The sequence below is a fragment of the Castor canadensis genome, chromosome 7 (genome assembly GCF_047511655.1).
Source record: "Castor canadensis chromosome 7, mCasCan1.hap1v2, whole genome shotgun sequence".
Taxonomy (NCBI): domain Eukaryota; kingdom Metazoa; phylum Chordata; class Mammalia; order Rodentia; family Castoridae; genus Castor; species Castor canadensis.
This window is the reverse complement of record NC_133392.1, coordinates 60,772,238-60,791,391: the sequence shown is the minus strand read 5'-3', so window position 1 is coordinate 60,791,391 and position 19,154 is coordinate 60,772,238. Positions and strand designations below refer to the sequence as shown.

The window sequence follows — 19,154 nt, the reverse complement described above, 5'->3', positions numbered from 1 at the left end:
TCTGCCTGGTTGGTGTTTGATTCTCCCTGCATAAAGCTCCAGGAGCTAGTACCCACAAAAAGCAAAACAAATCAAAACAAAAACCAGATTTTCAGCCCACCCTAGAGCTACGAGTCAAAATCCCAGGCTGGCTTGGGGCCCAGTACACAGTCTGAATGCACCCCTCTAGGGGGTTCTGATGCATACTCTCCAGTAGAAAATCATTCTCCTGGGTACAAGGTTAAGTCAGGTTTTGTTTTTTAAATCTGAGAGGCTCACTTGAGTTTGCCTTGAATTATAGTTCAGACACACTATAATTTTTCTTTAACAGACACATAGCTTAGTGGGTAACTAGTCAGTGTCTGAACATGTCACAGATGTTAATTCATTTATTCCCTGTAACATTTCTAGCTATCTTTGTGATTTGGACAAATCCCTTTCCATTTCCCACCTGTAAAATGAAAGGATCGCACCAGGAGATCCCAAGGGTCTTTCTGGAATTCAGATGGTCATCGCTTCTCAGACTCAAAGGGCCCTACTATTATCACGGTGGCCTATGGATTAGCCCCACTCCCAACCCTACAGGTCAGAGAGACTTCTGCCTATCAAATCCTGGCTCACAGACACCAACAGCTCAACCTGCATGTCAAGTGAGGCCTGCTCTTCCTGCTGTGAGGCGAGGCCCACTGGCAGTTTCATCCTAGAGTGTTCAAGGGGGATGAGATTCCAGGTCTGGTTTTAGGTCAGGTTTTCCATGCCTGGGAAGAAGCTTGGATCAGGACTGGGTAAAGAGCATAGCATAGCATGAATAGACACAGGCAGGGGCATTTTGAGGAAGAGGGTTCAAAAAGTTTGGGGGCATAAACTCTCTTTTGGTGTTATTATAAGTTGATAGTTCAATGTTGCTTTAAACGGCTCTCAGAAAACTCCTGGGATGAACAATAAGGCTGTTTACTTCTTGGGTAAGTTTCCTGGAATGGTACAGCTATATCAGAGATGATGGGTTAATGGAATTAATGTAGAGTATAAGCTGTGTAGGGCCAGAGGGTTTTGATTGTGAGTTCCCCCAAAATACCATGATGGACCCTAGCATCTCTGAAGCTAAGGTAGGAGGATCAGAGTTTGAGGTCAGCCTGGGTTGCATAGATAAGGAAACAGGCTTGGAGAAGATGGAGCACCTGGCCAAATGTCAAACGTCAGCAGAAGTAGGTCAAGATGAATGGTAAGTGGTTTTCAAACCCAGGCCTTTTGACCAGAGTCCATGTCTCTTAGAATGGGCATCCAGGGCCCAGGCAGTGGTTCACAGAAGGTCTCACCTGAGCTGGAGGAGGGTAGCTGTCCACTTTGTCCCCAAAGGCCTCACTACCTTCCCTAGAGATGTGTTTTAGTCCTTCTTGACCTTGTGCCTACCTTTCATTATCACAAAGTGACAAGTGGTAGAGTGCCTGACTAGCAAGCATGAAGTGAAGCCCTGAGTTCAAACCACAGTACTGCCAAAAAAAGGGGAGGTCAGAGTGCAAACCCCAGCCAGAGATGTGGACTTCTCAAGGTGTCAGTACCTCCTCAGAAAGACTCCATAGAGCTAGACTCTCCAGAGGAGCTGCCCTGTCAGAGTGAGAAAGCTCTACCAGACCAAACCTCTTCCACTTTAGAGATGTAAACTGTGAGTTCCTGGGGGAATGTTCCAGAGTGTTCAGATCTTGTTCTAGAAGGCAAGTGGAGTGACTCAGCCAGGGATGTGCAGGGAGTCAGTAGAAGAGCCCGATGAATGCCGAAGTTTCTGGCTCCCTGTGCCAGGACCTTTCTGTAGCCTGCTGGAGCCTGCTATTCAGGAGCTAACCAGCTTGGCATTCTTGGCCTCTCTTCCTTCACTACTGCCCAGCTGTGGTGCTGGAATGAATCAACCATTCCAGCACCACATTTATAAGTGCCCTCCTTGTCACTTACAAATGCAAATAACAATGCTGACTTGCTTCCTTGGGGAGAGCTCACTAATAAGCATTTTGAGACATTTTGAAAAAAAGCTCCTCAGAGGCTGGTTCAGGAGAGGGAGGGGTATCTCCTGGCTCCCTGCAAGGGAACCCTACTCCTATCCAGGCCTCTGCCTTTCTGCAGCTACCCAACCTTATTCTTCAAAGGAATAGCTTCCCCCTTGCAACAGATGCTTCAAATGCCAGTAGTGTGCTGGGGCCTGATTCCCAGGGACCACATTCCCACCACCCTGAGACTCCCTTCCCCTTCTGTGGGGATTCTCAGTCTTTTCAAAATGGCAGCTACCCCAAGGCTCATGTGCATTTCCATCCACTGAGGCTCCCACTGGAAAAGCTTGACATTCGCACCACAAGGGAGCTGTCTCAATGGCACTCTTTGGCTTCATGTCAGCCCTTCTGGGCACCTGCCAACTCTGTGAGGCATCTCAGAACACATCTTCAACTCTGCTTAGAGAGAGTTCATGTGTGAGGCCAACACAGGTCTCGCGGGGACCATCAACACCAGCAAGGGCCTGTGGCCAGGAAGACTGCTGGGGTAAGATAGGGCATTCACTGCAGTGAGTGAGAAGAGGGTCTCTGCTGTTGCAAGGTGCCATGGACTGAATACTTGTGTCCCTCCAAAGTTGATAGGTTGAAACCCCAACTCTCCATGTGGCTATTTGGAGATAGGGCTGGTAGGAGAGATTAATGTTAAGTGAGGTCTTTAGGGTAGGGACCTGATCTCCTAGGACTAGTGTCCTTATAAAAGACACCAGATAACTCATTTGCATGCACACACACCCAGAAAAGGCCACGTGAGGACACAGTGGGAAAGCAGTGTCTTGAGAGTTCTAAGAAGTCAGGAAGAAGACTGGAACCTCTATCTTGGACTTACCAGCTTCCAGAACAGTGTGAAATACAGTTCTAGTGTTAAGTCATCTGGCCTGAGGAATGTTAAAGCAGATGGAAAGGACTACTGCAAAGGGAAATCACAGACTGGAGGGGAGACGGACACAGGAAGAGAAATATTACTGGAATGTCACAGAGCAGTTCTCAAACTCTGCTGCACATTGGAAGCAACCAAAAGTTATCACACACTATTATTCTGATTGCAACCCCAGAATGTGACCCGAGCATGGGAAGAGTGGGTGTTATAACTTCCCTGGTGATTCTAAAGTACAGTAAAGTTTGGGAACTGCCAGCCTAATAGCTATTCTAGAGACATGGAATCAGAGAACTGAGGATGGGACAGGGCACAGGTGGATGGGCAGGTGAGAGAGAGGGTGGACAGAAGTAGTCAGACAGAGGGTACAGCCCACAGGCAAAGAGGAACGGTGATAATGCTCAGTAGGGAATGTGTCCAGTAATGGAGAAGCAGTAGGATTTGAGGTGGAGAAGTGGACGGGACTGGGCTGTGAGTAGCTTGTACAGTACGTGGAAGGAATGCCCACAGGGGAATGTAAGCAAGGAAGGGGCACCATGACATTCAGGACTTAGGAAGATCAGTGGCGATAGTATGGTGGGTAGGCCACACATGAGGTGATCTTTTACTCACTCTCTGTTTCATTCATGTCCCCCACAGCTGACCATGAACTCCATAAGGCCACCTTTGGAAAGGGGAAGGGGAAAATCTAAGAAGGACTGTGGCAGTAGAGAATCACTGTGATTCTCTACCTGGCTCACACCTGGCCCACATCAGGTAGAATCACCTGGGGAGTTTTGAAAAAATTCCAGTACCCAGATGCTGTCCACCAGTGATGGGTGCAACCTGGCTGGTCCGACTCCACTGGATCAAGGGAGATGCCATTGGCCTGCATCACTCTCAGCACTGGCAATTTGCTTGAAAGCTCCCCATGTACTTTTAATGTGCAAGCCAGGACTGAGAACTGCTGGTCTCTAGAGATTTAAGAAGCACCAAAAGGGAACAAACCCCTGACCCCACATAAAGGAAAGAATGGTTCATTTACTTTCTTTCTTATGCCTAGCTCTGGGATCTTCACTCACATGACAAAAATCTGCAGTGCTGTCTGTTGAGTGCTTGACAGAGGCTGGCAATGGTGGGAGGGCAGCTAATGGTCCCCAATTCAGCATCTACTTTGTGCTGGGCAGAAACTTTGACACCATCAGTTTACTCCCCTCGAAATCATTTTTACAGATGCAGAAACTGAAACTCAGGCAGTAAGAAATTTGCACCGGGGTTCACCTCTCCTGCGTGCCTAGGCTGGCTAATTCCAAAGCCAGTGGCCATCCACCAGACATCTTGCCTCTCTTGGGAAAGCTCGGAGCTGATGGGGCTCCTCCAACCTCCCTCCGTTGGCCCGCCTGTATATTCACAGACACCTCTCATCTCCTTCTCAGGAAGGTCAGGGGTCCTGGACACCAGGGTGGGTGGCTGGGGGTCAGTTTGGGGTGGGGACAAAGGTGGAGAGTGGGTACAAAGGCTGGGATGTGGGGCACCACGAGAGGGATTTTGAGGCAGGCGTGGCTACCAGGCCTGCCGTGGTCGGTGAGTGTATCGGGTACTTTACAGGGGTGCTTAGTCCATGCCCGTGCCCGAGAGTTCCACTTAGGGAAGCGGACCCGGGCGCCCTCGCTTGGCCGGCCCAGGTGTGTCGGGTGCTATGGCGACAGCGCCGCACTGGCCCCCTCCTTCCCGTCCGCCCGGGAGGCGTGGGGCGGCGTGTGGCAGAGTCCGGTGGACAGCCGCGCGGTGCGGAGCTTCAGCCCGGACCCCCAGGGGAGAGAGCCTCACCCCGCAGGGTTGGAACCTGCGAGCGCCCCTGCCCGCCTCTGCCTGGCCGCGTCCCGACCCCGACCCGCCGAGCGCAGAGGCAGGGGCGCGGGGCTGTGCAACCGAGGCTTGGAGACACCCCTCTGCCCTGCCCACCCTAAGGTGCCGGCGGTCTCGCTCCATCGGAGGCTTCCGGGGGCGGGCAGGCGTGGGCAGCATGGATGGTGAGTGACCCTGGGGCTGGGGGTCGGGGATGGGGTAGCCAAGGGGCTGCTCACCCTGCCTGTCCAGAACCAGCGTAGACACGGGGTGTGTGTGTGTGTGTGTGTGTGTGTTATTGGCTTCTAGCTTTAGGGAAATTGTGGCCAATTTAGGGGGCTTGAGGGGAGATGGAGACCTTCCAGAGGTGATGCCTCCATGCTGATAGGATTTCTCTCTGGGGAAAGGAGGAGGGAAGGCCCTAACCTCTGGCACCGTAAGGAATACTGGCTCAAGACAAATACTCCTGCTCGCATCTTACCAGACCCCTCTGTCAATCATGTAGAAAAAGGGAACTGTATTTAGGATAAGAAACTGGAAGACTCAGGGCTGGTCCACTGACTTGTTGCATGTTTCTGAGAAGGTTCCCAAACCTTTCTGTGCCATGGGTTACCCATCTGTTGAATGGAGGAACTTAACGTTCAACTGGCTTCATGGGGTGGCAGCAAGAATAAAATACAACAAGATGCGTTGTACAGGAAGAGAAGGCTGCGGCAAGAGGTAATGAAGCTGAAATTCTGATAAGTAACTGCAGATGCTGCCATCAAGAATGAAAAGGGCGGGGGGTTATAGAAAATCTTTTGAGGCTGCACTTAGAGCTTCCCAGTGAGCTAGGGTTTGAAAAGCACACACACACAAGAGATGCAAGGAAGAATGGGAGGCCAGAGGAAGCTGGAAGATTGACAGGATCTGTAAGAACAATGTTAACAAAGTACCAGAGCCCCAGTGAACAGAAGCCAGGGAATATTGGCAAAGGACAGAGCAAAGAGCTTTCGAAGTCTAAGGAAGGACGAGAAGGGGGGAGCAGATGGAGCATGGCACAGGCCATGAATTGTGAGCTAAGATTTTAAGGAGGAAATTGAAAGCCCAGAGGTTGTGATGGAAAGAAGGCACCAAGTCACCTACCATGAGCTCACCCCTCAAAACCCAGACACATGACATTCTGGGGAGCCAGTGACATTTGCAGATGTAACCGTCACCTAAGAGGAAATTACAGAGAATGAAAGGAGGCACCAAGAAACTGAAGATGGGCAGATTGTCCTGATTTTCAAGAAAGGAGAATAAAGATAATATTTTTCAAAGCCCTTAAACTGCTAAGATTAATATTATTGACCTCTATTAAAATTCCAGAGGAAATCATCAAACATATAGTGAACACTTGGGACACAATAAAGCAATCACCTATCTCAGAATCCTTTCAAAGGGAACCATCTTTGCATGCTTGCAAAGATGTGTTTCTGAGTATGTTCTTCACAGAGCAAAATTGGAAGCCATCTAAATACCTGTAAATTGAGTAAATTGAATAAAAGGTGAGACACACCTACAATGGCATACCTTAAAGACTATGCTTAGGATTTTATTTGTTGATATGGAAACAGATTCAAGCCTACTGTGAACAGATCGTTATGTGAGTTTATATTATGAACACATAACATGAGTAATAAAAAAAGTGGGTTTTCCAGGCATAGTGGTGCACACCTGTAGTCCTAGCACTTGGGAAGCAGAGGCAGGAAGATCCTGAGTTTGAGGCCAGCCTGGGCTACATAGCAAGATCTTGTCTCAAAAAAAAAAAGCAAGTTTAAGAACAGATGTAGTATGATCCCCTTTATGCATGCAAAGTTACATGGGTTTATTATTGGAGATGTAGATATGAAATGGGTATATAAAAAGGAAGTCACCAGCTTGTCATTTGGGTTCTCCTGCCTCTAAAGTACACCTAACACAAGGATGTGAGTCTAGGGAGTTCATTTGGGAGCTGATATAGGGAAGCAGAGGTAGGAAATGAGGAGAATGAGATGAGAAAAAGGAAAAAGGCAGGAAATGGGTGTATCGATGAACTAGTTTTTCTGTGGGCATTTGGGGGTGGGGGAGTTCCATCCTACTAGAGACCCTGTGAGAAAAGTACAGACTTTGCATTGGCAATTCTCCTTGCTGCCTGCTGTTGAGAGTAACTCTGCTCCTGCAGTTCTGGGTTGTTCCAGTTTGTGGCTTCAAGGAAGCAAAGCAACTGCTGGATGGGGTACCAGCAGTGCAGGACACCCACCCCAGCTGAAATCTTTGGGCCAAGGAGATGTGGCTCACAGCATTACAAATGCATCAGCCTTGAGTGTAACCTCTGGGTGTGAGACTTCAGGGATACGCTGTCTCTCTCTCTCTCTCTCTCTCTCTCTCTTGCTCAGAACTGTTTTATAACAAGCTCATCATTCTTTTAATAAAATGACATTGAATAACAAAACATTTTCAGGGTTGGAGATGTAACTCAGTGGCAGTTCTCTTGCTGAGCATGCCTTAGGCTCTGAGTTCGATCCCCAGTACTGTAAAACATGCAAACAAAATTTCAAAGAGAAAGAAAATAACACAGTACTCATTAGGAGTCCACATAAGAGCTCACTAAGAACAAATCATGCTGAACCTGCCAAATTTCCTTTTTCAGACTGGGTTTGTGAGAGGTGAAAAGACGAATTACAATGGTTCAGCGGGATATTGCAAAGATCTCTCATGAGACCCCTGAGTACTGATAGAGAGCTGTGGCAAGGATGCTGGAGGACTGACAATGGGGGCTCATTAAAGCCTTGATAGCAGACTCAGGGTCTCTAAGAGGGAAAATAATAAGCATGCTGTGGCTAGGAGCCCAAACACTACAAGGTGACAGATTCGAGATTTAAGGTTATCTCAACACACTGGAAGGCTGGATTGAAACCAAGAAGATGAGATGTAAATGTGAGGTCCCGAACTTAGGTCCAAAACAATTCAACAGCATTCATTTAAAATGGGGGAAATTCCTGGGGAGGCTGATGAGGAGATGGACCTGTAGCCCCTCTTGCTGGAGATCCTGGGATGTTCGAGTAGAAAAAGGCAAGGAGTGGGGAATGGTATTGGGGACAGAAGCTCATTCTTGTTCTGTGTGGCTATAGGGAGCAGACCCAGGACTGGAGGGGGCAAGTTGCAATAAGATAATTCAACTCCGCTTCAGGAAAAACCTTCTTCCATCACTTGGAGCAGCCTAAAACCTATCTCCTCACTAGTTCCCATTATTCAGGCAACAGTTCTAATTACTACTGACTAGCAGGGTGGGAATTCTTGGGTGGCTGGATCAGAAATGCAGTCTGGACAGGTCTCTGAGGGCCCAGAAGCCTTTTCCCAACCCCTAGAAACAGACACTGCAGTTTGCTGAGCCCCTGCAGAGTTGCTGGGGTCAGCTGGGCAGTAGCCCCCATTTATCTACTCCATGGGCTCCTGACCATGGTGTGTACTATGGGATTTTTACCCAGTTCCACTCCCCAGTCCCAGCCTGACTGCAAGGTAGTGGTTCCTAAGAGCCCCTGGCAGCCTCCACAGCTGCCTACCCAGCATGGGAGCTCTAACTGAGAGAGGCCAAGAGGCTGCGAGGATGGATGCTCACATTGGCTGGAGGTGGGCATACCTTAGGGAGGGGACCCATGCAGGAGAAGGAGGTCACCACTAGAGAGAGGAAGAGAGAGGAGCAAGTCAGGTGGTCTTCCTCCAGGACAGTAGTCTTGGAAGTCCAGGTGGGCTGTGCTTGGAAATGCTGTGCCCTGTTCTTTTCCACAAAGCACTTCATCACCCTGGAGTTGCCCATCATTGCACAAGGAGAGAGCATCATCGCCAGTTAGCAGATATAAACCAGAAGCCTAGCCCAGCAGGTACAGCATGCCCTGACCTAACTATAGTAGTTCTGCTGATTCTTCCTACACATGTGGCCCAGTTTCTGGGGACACTCCAGGGCAGCCTCCATGGAGTCCAACTATGCTGTGTCCTGAAGACCTTTGCACTTTCCTGTGTGGCTAGGAGTAGGGAATGGGAGGGGGGGGTCAGGTGTTGCCAGGAAAGCAGAAAACAGATAGGTGCAGTTCAGTCCTCCTTGGGGCCATGCCTGTTGGACAGCAGTCTATCCTGCTTCTAGCAGTGAGTTGTGAGTGTTTCTGTTCAATCATCATGGGACCCAAACTATTGCAAATACTGCAGGCTCTTAGAGCCAGAAGAGGCCTGTGTAAGCAGCTGGTCTGACAACATGGCTAATTTCTTCAAGTTCTACATAAGATACGAGCATAAAAGAATCAAGTTCAGTCTCTTCTCAAAAGCTGTTTGCTGCTCTCTCATTAGTAACTGAAATATCATCAAGAGCTTTGGACTTTCTGATTTAAAGTTTGACTCCTTTTGAAATGCAAATGATCAAAGGGACACAGCATTGCTAGCTGTTGTGAGTCATTTCCTCATCCAAATGAACAGTTTATCAAAGTCTTTCATAAACAAGATCCTACCATGGATGGATGGATGGATGGATGGAAAGAGAGAGAGAGAGACAGAGAGGGAAGGAGAAAGAGAGGGAGGGAAGGAGGGGGAGAGAGAGAGTAAGTAACTCAGGACATGGAGGCTGAGACTGGGTTGCGATGCCAGGTTGGGAAGTATTACGTGGAGGAGAAATGGATACCCAACAAGTTAGGTGTCCTCTCTCGTAACTTCTCAGATGAGCCCAGAGTAACTCTGTTTCTGCCTCTGGCCAGCAAGGGTTTAGATGTTACTTACAGCATTCATGGTGCCAGCTTTGTGGTGGGAACATCAAGGAGGCAAGTTCCCTTTCAAATCAATAATTCCTTGTGGCTGCTAATGGACACTAGAGGTCAAGGTAGGTGACCTCATATACCCAGAGAGGATGTGAAGATAATGGGAGATCACAGAGTCAGAGTAGGGGTTGAGGAAGTCTCCTAGCTTATGTGACAGACCCTAAATCCTGGAGTCAAGCAAAATCTGCGGCTCCATGACTTCTGCACCACTGAGAGCAAATATATTTGTCTTTGAGCTTTGATTTTTTTCTGTGAAATTAAAATAATTCTCCTTTCCTTGTCAGAGGTAATTTGATGATGTATAGATATATTTCAGCAGTAATGAAAACAAAACATAACAGCACCTATGTGATATAGCTAAAGCAACACTTGAAAGAAAATTCATAGCCTTCAGAACCTATGCTAATTACCAATATTCATTAATCATGTATGTGTTCTAGGTCATGTGACAGATTGCATTCTGAGCTGAATTGGGCATAGCTTCTGCCCCTAAGGTATGTCCATCTTAGTGGAAGAAAAGGAAAACACCTTCTCTATCTAACTGAATTAGGAAGTGAAATGTGTAGGTAGATTGAATAAATAGTCTCTGAAGAAGCAGACAACTACAGAGCCCAGAAAGACAGCTCTAGGGCATATATTTGGCCTTACCAAGAGCAAGAGAGAGAATAACCTCTTGTTCCCTTTCCTTTCTCCTCCCTTCCCCCCTTAAGCCTCTTCTACTTCCTCTTTCTAAGACCTGGAATTCCTTTAAGTGGGCTAAGAATATAGGCTTAATTTATGATAAAGCAATTCAACTTTCACTGAGAGGTAAATGACTTGAACCAGAATTTTTTCTGAATACAGGTTTTGATGGGTAAAATAGAGAATCAGAAGGTTCCTGTAGGAAGTGAGGAAAAGTTAAAACACCTCAGAGTTGTAGAAGGAAAAGGGGTTGGGGAGAAGGCTCATCTGGGGCTCCTGTCAGCTGCCCAGGAGCTTGGCCCTCAAAATCTTTGGACTTTGTCAACACAAATGACTCTTGGAAAACCTACTTGTTTTTACTTACCAAGAAGGCTGGGTTTGCTGTACTGAAGGCCTGAAAGAAGGGGGCCTTTGGTTCAGTCTGTGGGAGAGGAAGTAGGAGGCCACAGGTATCCACCTTCCTCCTTCCTCATGGATCCTCCCGTACATCCACCCATCACTCTCCTTACCCAAAATTGCTTCCTTGGGAAAAAACCCAAGTGAACTGCACATCGCTGTGGCCCTGAGCTCCCCACACTGCCTGGCAGATAGCTAATGCAGCCGGGAAGAAGCCTGCAGGTCTATGTGGCCCTTTATAATTTATTCTGAAATCTCTGAGCTTGATAATAAGCCTATGAGGTGGGAAAGGGGCAAGAAGCCCAGGATATCCATGTTTGAGAGCTAAGGAGGACACAGGGATGAAATGGATCTTCCTAGTACACATACCGGTACCAAAGGGTGGCATGGGGGATTAAAGTCCCCCAGCATCAGTCCCTGAGCTACCCTAATTACACCTCTCTATAAAAACTACACAAGTTCCCAAGCCTTTCCTGCAAACCAAGTTGCTGGCCTCCCAGCTGCTAATAACCAGTGAATGACAACCATTGGGCCAACACTCAAGGCCATGTTCTGATCCCTAGGTGTGTTCTTGCTCCTCTGCAGCAGCACTGTCTCTGTGGAAGGTCACATGGCCTAATTAAGAGGCAGTGGGGCCAGGTGCTGGTGGAACATGCCTGTAATCCTAGCTGCTCAGGAGGCATCAATCAGGAGGATTTCGGTTCAAGGTCAGTCGAGGCAAATAGTTCCTGAGACACTATCTTGAAAATATCCAACATGAAAAAGGGCTGGCAGAGTGGCTGAAGTGATAGAGAGCCTAAGTAGTCAGTGTGAAGTCCTGAGTTCAAACCCCAGTACCAGCACCAAAAAAAAAGAGGCAATGGAGAGCAGTACAAATATCTAAAAGAGCAGAAAGCTTAGGGGTCTACAGTGTTGTTCTTGCCCAACCCCACCCCTTCCACTCTCCCTGGGGTTCTGAACCTGGACTCTACAGATCCTTGGGAGGTTCAGGATGATTCATCTTAATACCCTTGTATCAGCCAAGATGTGAGTTACAAGACACTGGTGGTGGCTAACTTGATCAACAAGAGCCTACTAGAAGGGGTTGGGCAGTCATTCAGTGGAAGGGAAAGCTGGGTAACTAGGAGTAAGAGTTAAACCCAAAGAAAAAGAGGTTTGATTGGCTGTCCTTTGGCCGGGGTGGATGCAGACTCCTGGCTGACAATTCCTCAAAAGATGCATTCAGGGTTGGGCTAGTGGAGTGATTCAATTGGTAGAGCACCTGCCTAGCAAGAGTGAGACCCTGAGTTCAAGCCCCAGTAACTAAAATTAGAAAAAGATGCAATCAGGGAAGAGGACTAACTCCCCATGGAAAAAGTCCCTATGCTAGAAGAAGGAGCAAGAGATGCAGGGTGATCCACATCCTCAGATGCTCACTTCTCCCCTGAGACTGTGTGTCAGACATTAGGTGCTATCTTTGGGAGAATTTTCAATGCCTTCAAAGACCATAAATTCCTTCTAGACAGAGGCCATTCCATGGTGTATCGAGAGAAAGCCTCTACAAAATGCATTAAAATTCATCAGTCTCAAAGAGTTTGGTGACCCCAAAATGTTAAGTCTCACTAGGCCCTGGGCCTTAACAGAGACTGCAGTTTCCAATCTGGCTACACATGGATATCCCCAGAGGAGCTTTTGAAAAGAAAACAGTGCCTGAGCCTTACCCCAAGACTCTGATCCATTTGCAGGGAGCCAGCAGTCTGCATTGTTAAAATTCAAGTGGTTTGGGTATGAATCAGGGTTGAGAACCACTGGTGGAATCGGTACTTTATCTTATGTATAAGGATTACCTTCTGATTAGAGGGCTGGTGGAATGGCTCAAGTGGTAGAGTGCCTGCCTACCAAGCACAACACCCTGAGTTCAAAAAAAACAAAAGAAAATGACCTTCTGATTTGAAAAGTCAAGTGGAAAATAAATATTACTTGAAAAGCCAAGTTTGGTGGTGCAGGCCTGTAATTCCAGTACTCGGGAGGATTGTGAGTGCAAGGCCAGCCCGGGCTACATAGCAGGACCCTATCTCAAAAAAACAAAACAAATCACTTGAGGAAACACCACCCCTGTGGACATGCAGGTTTTTTTGGTTTTTTTTAATTCATCTATAGTTCACCAAATGCACTTTTTAATCCAGAATAGGGATTTATAATGCATATATATATATATATGTATATATATATATATACTATTTTGTAAACATCACAGCCCATGATCAGTATTTTCCTCCTGCCACTACACCAGACCTCCTTCTATCCATTATGATAAACCTCTGAAATGGGATAGTGATCAGGGAGCCTGTCCCTTGTGAAGGTGTTGGCTGGATGTGCCTTTGTTGGGACACTCCCTGATTGGCCCTCCCTCAGCACTCTTCATCTTTGTCAATCTGACTGATGAAAAGGTCGCCCCTTTCAAATGGCATTTCTTACATCACCAATGAACTTGAACTTTACATTTCGTGTGATTATTAACCATTTGTCCTACTTTGTGCTTTGTGCCTTTGGAATCCTGTAGCATGTTCTTCAGCAGATGCAGTGCTGGGGTTCACCTGCAATCTCTCAGGAGGTGACATTGAATACTTGAACAGAAGTCTCTAGTCTGGCGGTGGCTGAGCTCCATGTGTTACCAGGACAAACCAACAGGTGGCAGCAACGATACCGTTTTTTTGTAGAAGGGCTGTGAACCGAGGGTCACGCTCTGGTTCTGGGCTAAACTCCTTCATTTGGGGTTGCTTTCTCTCTCTCACATCTTTCAGGCTTGTAGGGAGGACTAAATTAAGTATTATGCAGTATTGGGCTGGAGGCTTGGTTCAAGTGATAAAGCACCTGCCTAGCAAGCCTGAGGCCCTGAGTTCAAGCCCCAGTACCACCAACTCACATTCATTGTGTAAACCAATTGAGTACTCTTACACCAGGATGCTCCAAGCTCTTCTCACACATTATATTCTTGAATCTTCACTCATCTCTATTTTAGCAATGAGGAATCTGATTTCCAGAGAGATGACATGACCTACCATAGGTCATAGCCAAAAATTGTTTGTGTTTCTGTTTTAAAGATTAGACACCAAGTCCCCATGTAACTGGGAGTTCTAGGCCAGAGGCCCAAATCCAGGGGTTCCACTTGTTAAGTGTGGCCACTCGCCCCAACACACCAAATAAAGAGAGTGGTGATGCAGGTCAAAGAAAGGAAGCTCATGAAGTAGCACGGGCATGCTGGGGAGAGGCAGAGTAAGCATTTCAACCGTGAAACCTGCAGACATGAGCTTCAGGTTTAAACAGAGGAGGAAGGGGCAAGGGGTGAGAGGTGTCCATAATTATTTCACAGTCCTGGTCCCAGGTGAGGTCCAGTTGATCCTCATCTCAGGATGGTCCAGGCCTGCTTATGATGATAAAAAAGGTATTGTCTGGAGGGGCAGTTTCATCTCTTGTCACAAGATGTTATTGATCAGTCCTGTACTTCCTGAGTTCAAAGGTGACTGCAGAGAGAATGACTCAGAGCAAAGACATAAAATGGAGGCAGGGACGTCACGCTTCTCTCCTGCTTTTAGTTCTCCCTTGGACATTTGCAGGCTCCAGTGAGGGGTCAGTGCCTTTCACCAAAAGCAGCTTCCAAGTACCTGCAATACCCACAAAGGTGAGGAAGCAGGAAGGAGGACTGGGACTTCCTGTGTGTGTGTCTACTACCAAAAGCATTGATCCAAGTGTTTCAGATCTGTGGTTCTCAAACTGGAGGATGCACCAGAATCAGCTGGAGGATGCTTTAAAAGATGGAGGATCATGGTTCTAGGGTATAACCCAGGGCCTTGCACATGCTAGACAAGTGCTCCACGAATGAGCTAAATCCCCAGCCAATACTTTAAAATCCAATACAGATCGCTGGACCTGGGGGGGCCAATATGCCTATTTTGGGATATCATGTCCTGAGTCCCATTAGTTCTGTTAGGCATCCAGATGAAAATCTGGAGTGCAGTTGATCCACTGTACCTATGGATTCCATACTCATAGATTCATCTAATCACAGATGAAAAATTGAAAAAACTGCATCTGTCTTGAATATATGCAGACTTTTTTCTTATATTTGTTCTAAACAATAAAGTATAACAACTCTTTACATGGTATTTACATTGCATTGGGATTTATAAGTAATCTAGAGATGAGTTAAAGTAAATGGGAGGATTCTGCAAATACCACACCATTTACAGAAGTGACTTGGGCATCGTCAGAGTTTGGTGTCTGTGGGGTATGCTGGGGGGATTGGATGAGGAATGGACAAGTGTATCTAGAGAGTGACTGAGATGAGATCTGAGTAAAGAGCCTTGAAGCACTCAGGTTTTCTCAGAACCATAATAAATCAGGTGTGTTGCTATGTTCTTTCGGAGTTGGAAGCACAATAGTCAGAGAAGTAAGAAAGCTCATTGGAAGACAAGTGACGAACCTGAACAACACTGAGTGGTTAAGGAAGTCCACAATGACTCTTTGAATTCAGCTTATGAGTTTGCTGATGTCCTTCGGAACAGTGTGATGGGAACAAAGCAAGTGTAGAATGGACTAAAGTAAGAATGGGAGTTATGAAAGGAAAAACAGCTATTTTTTCCGAGAACACTAGAAACTAAAGGGAGGCTAAAAAGAAAGGTAAGAGATTTTTTTACAACTTGTTTCTGTGCTTTTGTGGAAGGAAAAAATTGTCAGTGCAGGAGGGAGATTGAGGATATTAGCAGAGACAGATTCTCTGTCAGACCAGAGGATTTGCGAAGCAGCCCATTGGAGTAATGATTGGCACTTGACCTGTGCATTCACTGTACCTCAGGCAGAGAAGAGGAGTGAGCCGCAGGGCAAGCAGATTGATGGTGTAGAGAAGATGGCCTCTTCCCGTCTACTTTATGTCCTCAGAAGAATAATGAGTGAGGTCCTTGAGTGGGGAAGGGGTTGGCACATCAGAGGTTGGATGAGAGAAGAGTTATGCAATTGTTAATTGACGTTTCAATTCGGCTGGATTGAGGACTACCTAGAGGACTGGTAAAGCACTATTTGGAGGGGTGTGAGAAGACATTTCCAGAAGAGACTGCTTGTGAGTTTGAGTGGACTAATTGAGGACTATCCACCCTCAGTATGAACAGACACCATCCAATCAGCTGGAATTCCTGAGAGAACAAAAATGAAGGAAAAAAAATGTCCTCTGTCTCTTCTCAGGAACTAGGATACCCTTCTCCTCTTGATCCGGGACATCAGCACTACAGACTCCCAGGCTTTGGGATTCTAGGACTAATACAATTGGTCCCCCAGATTTCAGGTGTTTGGTTTTATGCCGAGAGTTCCACTGTTAAGTTCCTGGCTTCTGAGGCTTTCAGCCAGCATCCCAAGGTCTCTAGCTACAGATAGCCTAGTGCAGGACATCTCCACCTCCATGATGACATGGCCCAATTTCCCTAGTAAATCCCTAGGTCAGGGCTGAGGTCTGAGAATTTCTAACAGGTTCCAGTTGCTGGCTGGGGAATCACACCTTGGGAATCACTGTAATTAGCTCCCCTCCAGCTCTGGCTTTCAGTGACTCAGAGCATGGTCTCTGAGGTCCTCAGAGAACCTGGAGACAACTGTCACTGCATCCTGAGACCTCCAGGAAGCTACTCCAGTAAGGGAATGACTTAATCGGGCTCAGCGGATGAAAATTTCACAGGATCACTCATAAGGCACCTGGCAGATCCCAGAAAGATCGAGTCCAGGGTGTCAATGAGGCCTCTGGTTGCTGGCATGGGGCTCAAGTGATATGGAGGTGGGCAGGCCTCCACTCCAGGGGAACTGCCAAGAATATGAAGGAGTTGTTCCTCCTAGAGAAAGGCCCAGTGTGTGCCAGGTTTAATGGTGCATGTCTGTAATCTCAGCACTTGGGAGATGGTGGAGTCAGAAGGATGGAGAGTTCAAGGTCATCCTGGGCTATTTAATATGTTTGAAGCCAGCCTGGACTACATGGCAAGACCATGTCTCAAAAATTAAAAAAAATAATAAAGAAAGTGAGGATGGTGTGCATTGCAGGAAGCTGAGCTAGGTCTAGGGACAGCTGCCCAGGTTCAACTAGGACACTAGAGATGAGCAGGATTCTCCCAGACACTTCCCCGGGACAGATTTTGGTGAGTGAGCTCAGTTGAGGGTCAAGAGAAGTGAGTAGGAGAAGCAGACAGGCTAGAATGCAGTCTGAAAGATTCCGGCAATTTCCTTTACCCACAACTTCCCGCGGTCATGGGAACTGACTCAGGGTTGATTTTAAGGTTCAGCAGGCTGCACTGCCTGGGAGAGTTTCCCAACAGGCTTTATGATAGCTGATGGCTGTCCTGGGTGCTCTTTCTTGGGGGACCTGGAGAACATAGCACTGCCTTTTTTGAGCACAATCCTGTAGCCTGGTGTCAGGATCCACCCTTCCTTCCTTTTCTGCTTCCCATGAATCTTTATTCATTCCATTGTTATTGATTGCTTACTGAACCACTTACTATGGCCAGGCACTGACAAGATGCCAGAGACACTGCCACCAAGACAGGAGAGATCCCTGCTGTCTAGGGATCTAGACGAAGCTTCAGCATCAGTGGGACACTGCAAGAGATAATAGTGGAGTATCTACCTTAAATAGAGTAATCAGGTTGGGCTTCTCTGGGAATACAACATTTAAGTTGAAAGCCAAAGGAGGGGAAGAGCAAAGGCCCTGGGGTTGGAAAAGCAAGAATGTGTAGGGGCCAAGAGGATGTCCAAGTGGCCAGAGCATATGGGCAAAGGGGAGAAGGCACTGCATGAAGCCAGGACATGTCAGCAAGGGTCAGCCCACACGGTGTGTTGGAGGCCATGGTAAACAGTGCAGATTGTATGTAAAATGCAGTGCTCATTAGTGATTGCTGAATACATTCAGTAAAAAGTTGATAGGGAAGCTGCTGATGGAGGATCAAACTGACACCACCTGAGGCCACCCATCAAGCTTAGCATGACTTAGAGGCCAGCAGACTCAATCTGACCAAGCCTTTCCATCCAGCTGCTGATTATGGGAAATATAAGGCACAGAGCAGAGCAAGTAAATGACATCACAAGGGCGCAATCCGCAAAATTGAGTCTGTGGGAAACTCTGTAGACAAATGATGCAGTCTTTATGATAAATAAATTACAGAGGGGAAAAGAGACAGAGGAGGAACCTGTAAACTAAAAGAGACTCAGAAGGTGGGTGCAGTGGCTCACGTCTGTAATCCCACAATTTGGGAGGCAGAGATTGGGAGGATCATGGTTCAAGGCCAACCCAGGCCAAAAATTTGAGAAACCTCATCTCAATCAATAGTGTGGTGGTGTGTGCCTGTCATCCCAGCTACTCAGGGCAGCACAAATAGGAGGATTGTGGTCCAGACTGACCCGTGCATAAAGTGAGGCCATATCTTAAAAATCACAAAAGCAAAAAGGGCTGAAGAGAGAGAGAGAGAGAGAGAGAGATTGGCTGAGGAGCCCACCAAATGCAATACAGGGGTGGTGGTACATTTTATAAAAATGGACCTTAATGTGCCACTCTTCCAAGGCCACACTCCTTTTGCAAAATAACATTGCCATTCTTCCTATTTCTTATCAAGAGGTGGAAACAAGTTCTCCACAGGCTTAAATCTGGGCTTCCCTTGAGACTTGCTTTGGTCAATAGAACATCATGTGAAAATTCCAACCTATTAGCTTCTTGCTTTGCTTTCTTGGAACCTGGCGAGCACCATGCTCTGAAGAAGTCCATTCCAGCCTCCTGGAAGACGAAAGGCCATGTGAAGAAATGAACCACCCCAGACAAAAACCATCACTAACCACCAGCCACAGGAGGAAGGTCAATTTGACCTGCCATCCCCAACCAAGCCACCAGACGACTGCAACTGCATGAAGGATCCCAACAGAGACTTGCAGATAAGGCACTCACATGCCATGGTATGGCCATGGTGCCATACCACTAAGTGTTGGGGTGGTCTGTCACATAGTAATAGAAGTCTTGTAGTCTTGTTTGAGCATGGTGCTGTGTGCCTGTCATTCCATATGGAGAAGCATAAAAAGGAGGATAGAGGTTCAGGCCACCCAGGCATAAACATGAGACCCTATCTCAAAACTACCAGAGCAAAATGGGCTACTGCTGAATCCCCAGCACTGAAGAAAAAATTATGGAACAATCAGAGAATTTTGCTTCCTAGAGACCAGAAGAACTCTGAGGTCTTATTATATAGCAAACTCTCTCTCTCTCTCTCTCAATCTCTCTCTCCGTTTCTCTCTCTTTGTTTTTGAGACAGGGTCTTGCTACGTAGCCAGGCTGGCCTTGAACTCATGATCCTGATCCTACCTCAGCCTAAGGATTGCTGAGATTACTAATTTGCAACACTAAGCCATGCCAGGCTTAGATCGGGAAATTTTGAATGCAGGATGTTGGATGTTTGCTAATATTATAGTTTTTAATTTTCTTAGGTCTGATAATGACCATGGCTTTTAAAAAAAGAATTAGAGTCTTCATTTTTTTAGAGATACAAACTGAAATATTTA

The 19,154-nt window shown here is 47.0% G+C and overlaps 1 protein-coding gene across 1 annotated transcript in view; it reads left to right on the top strand.

The window, feature by feature from the left end:
- The first annotated feature begins 4,624 nt into the window (after window positions 1-4,624).
- Window positions 4,625-19,154, top strand: part of Npffr1 (neuropeptide FF receptor 1) — a 29,762-nt gene continuing 15,232 nt past the window's right edge. Inside the window, exon 1 of the mRNA XM_074079068.1 lies at window positions 4,625-4,904. Coding sequence (XP_073935169.1) covers window positions 4,898-4,904 — 7 coding nt within the window. The 5' untranslated portion in view covers window positions 4,625-4,897. The remainder of the gene's footprint in view (window positions 4,905-19,154) is intronic.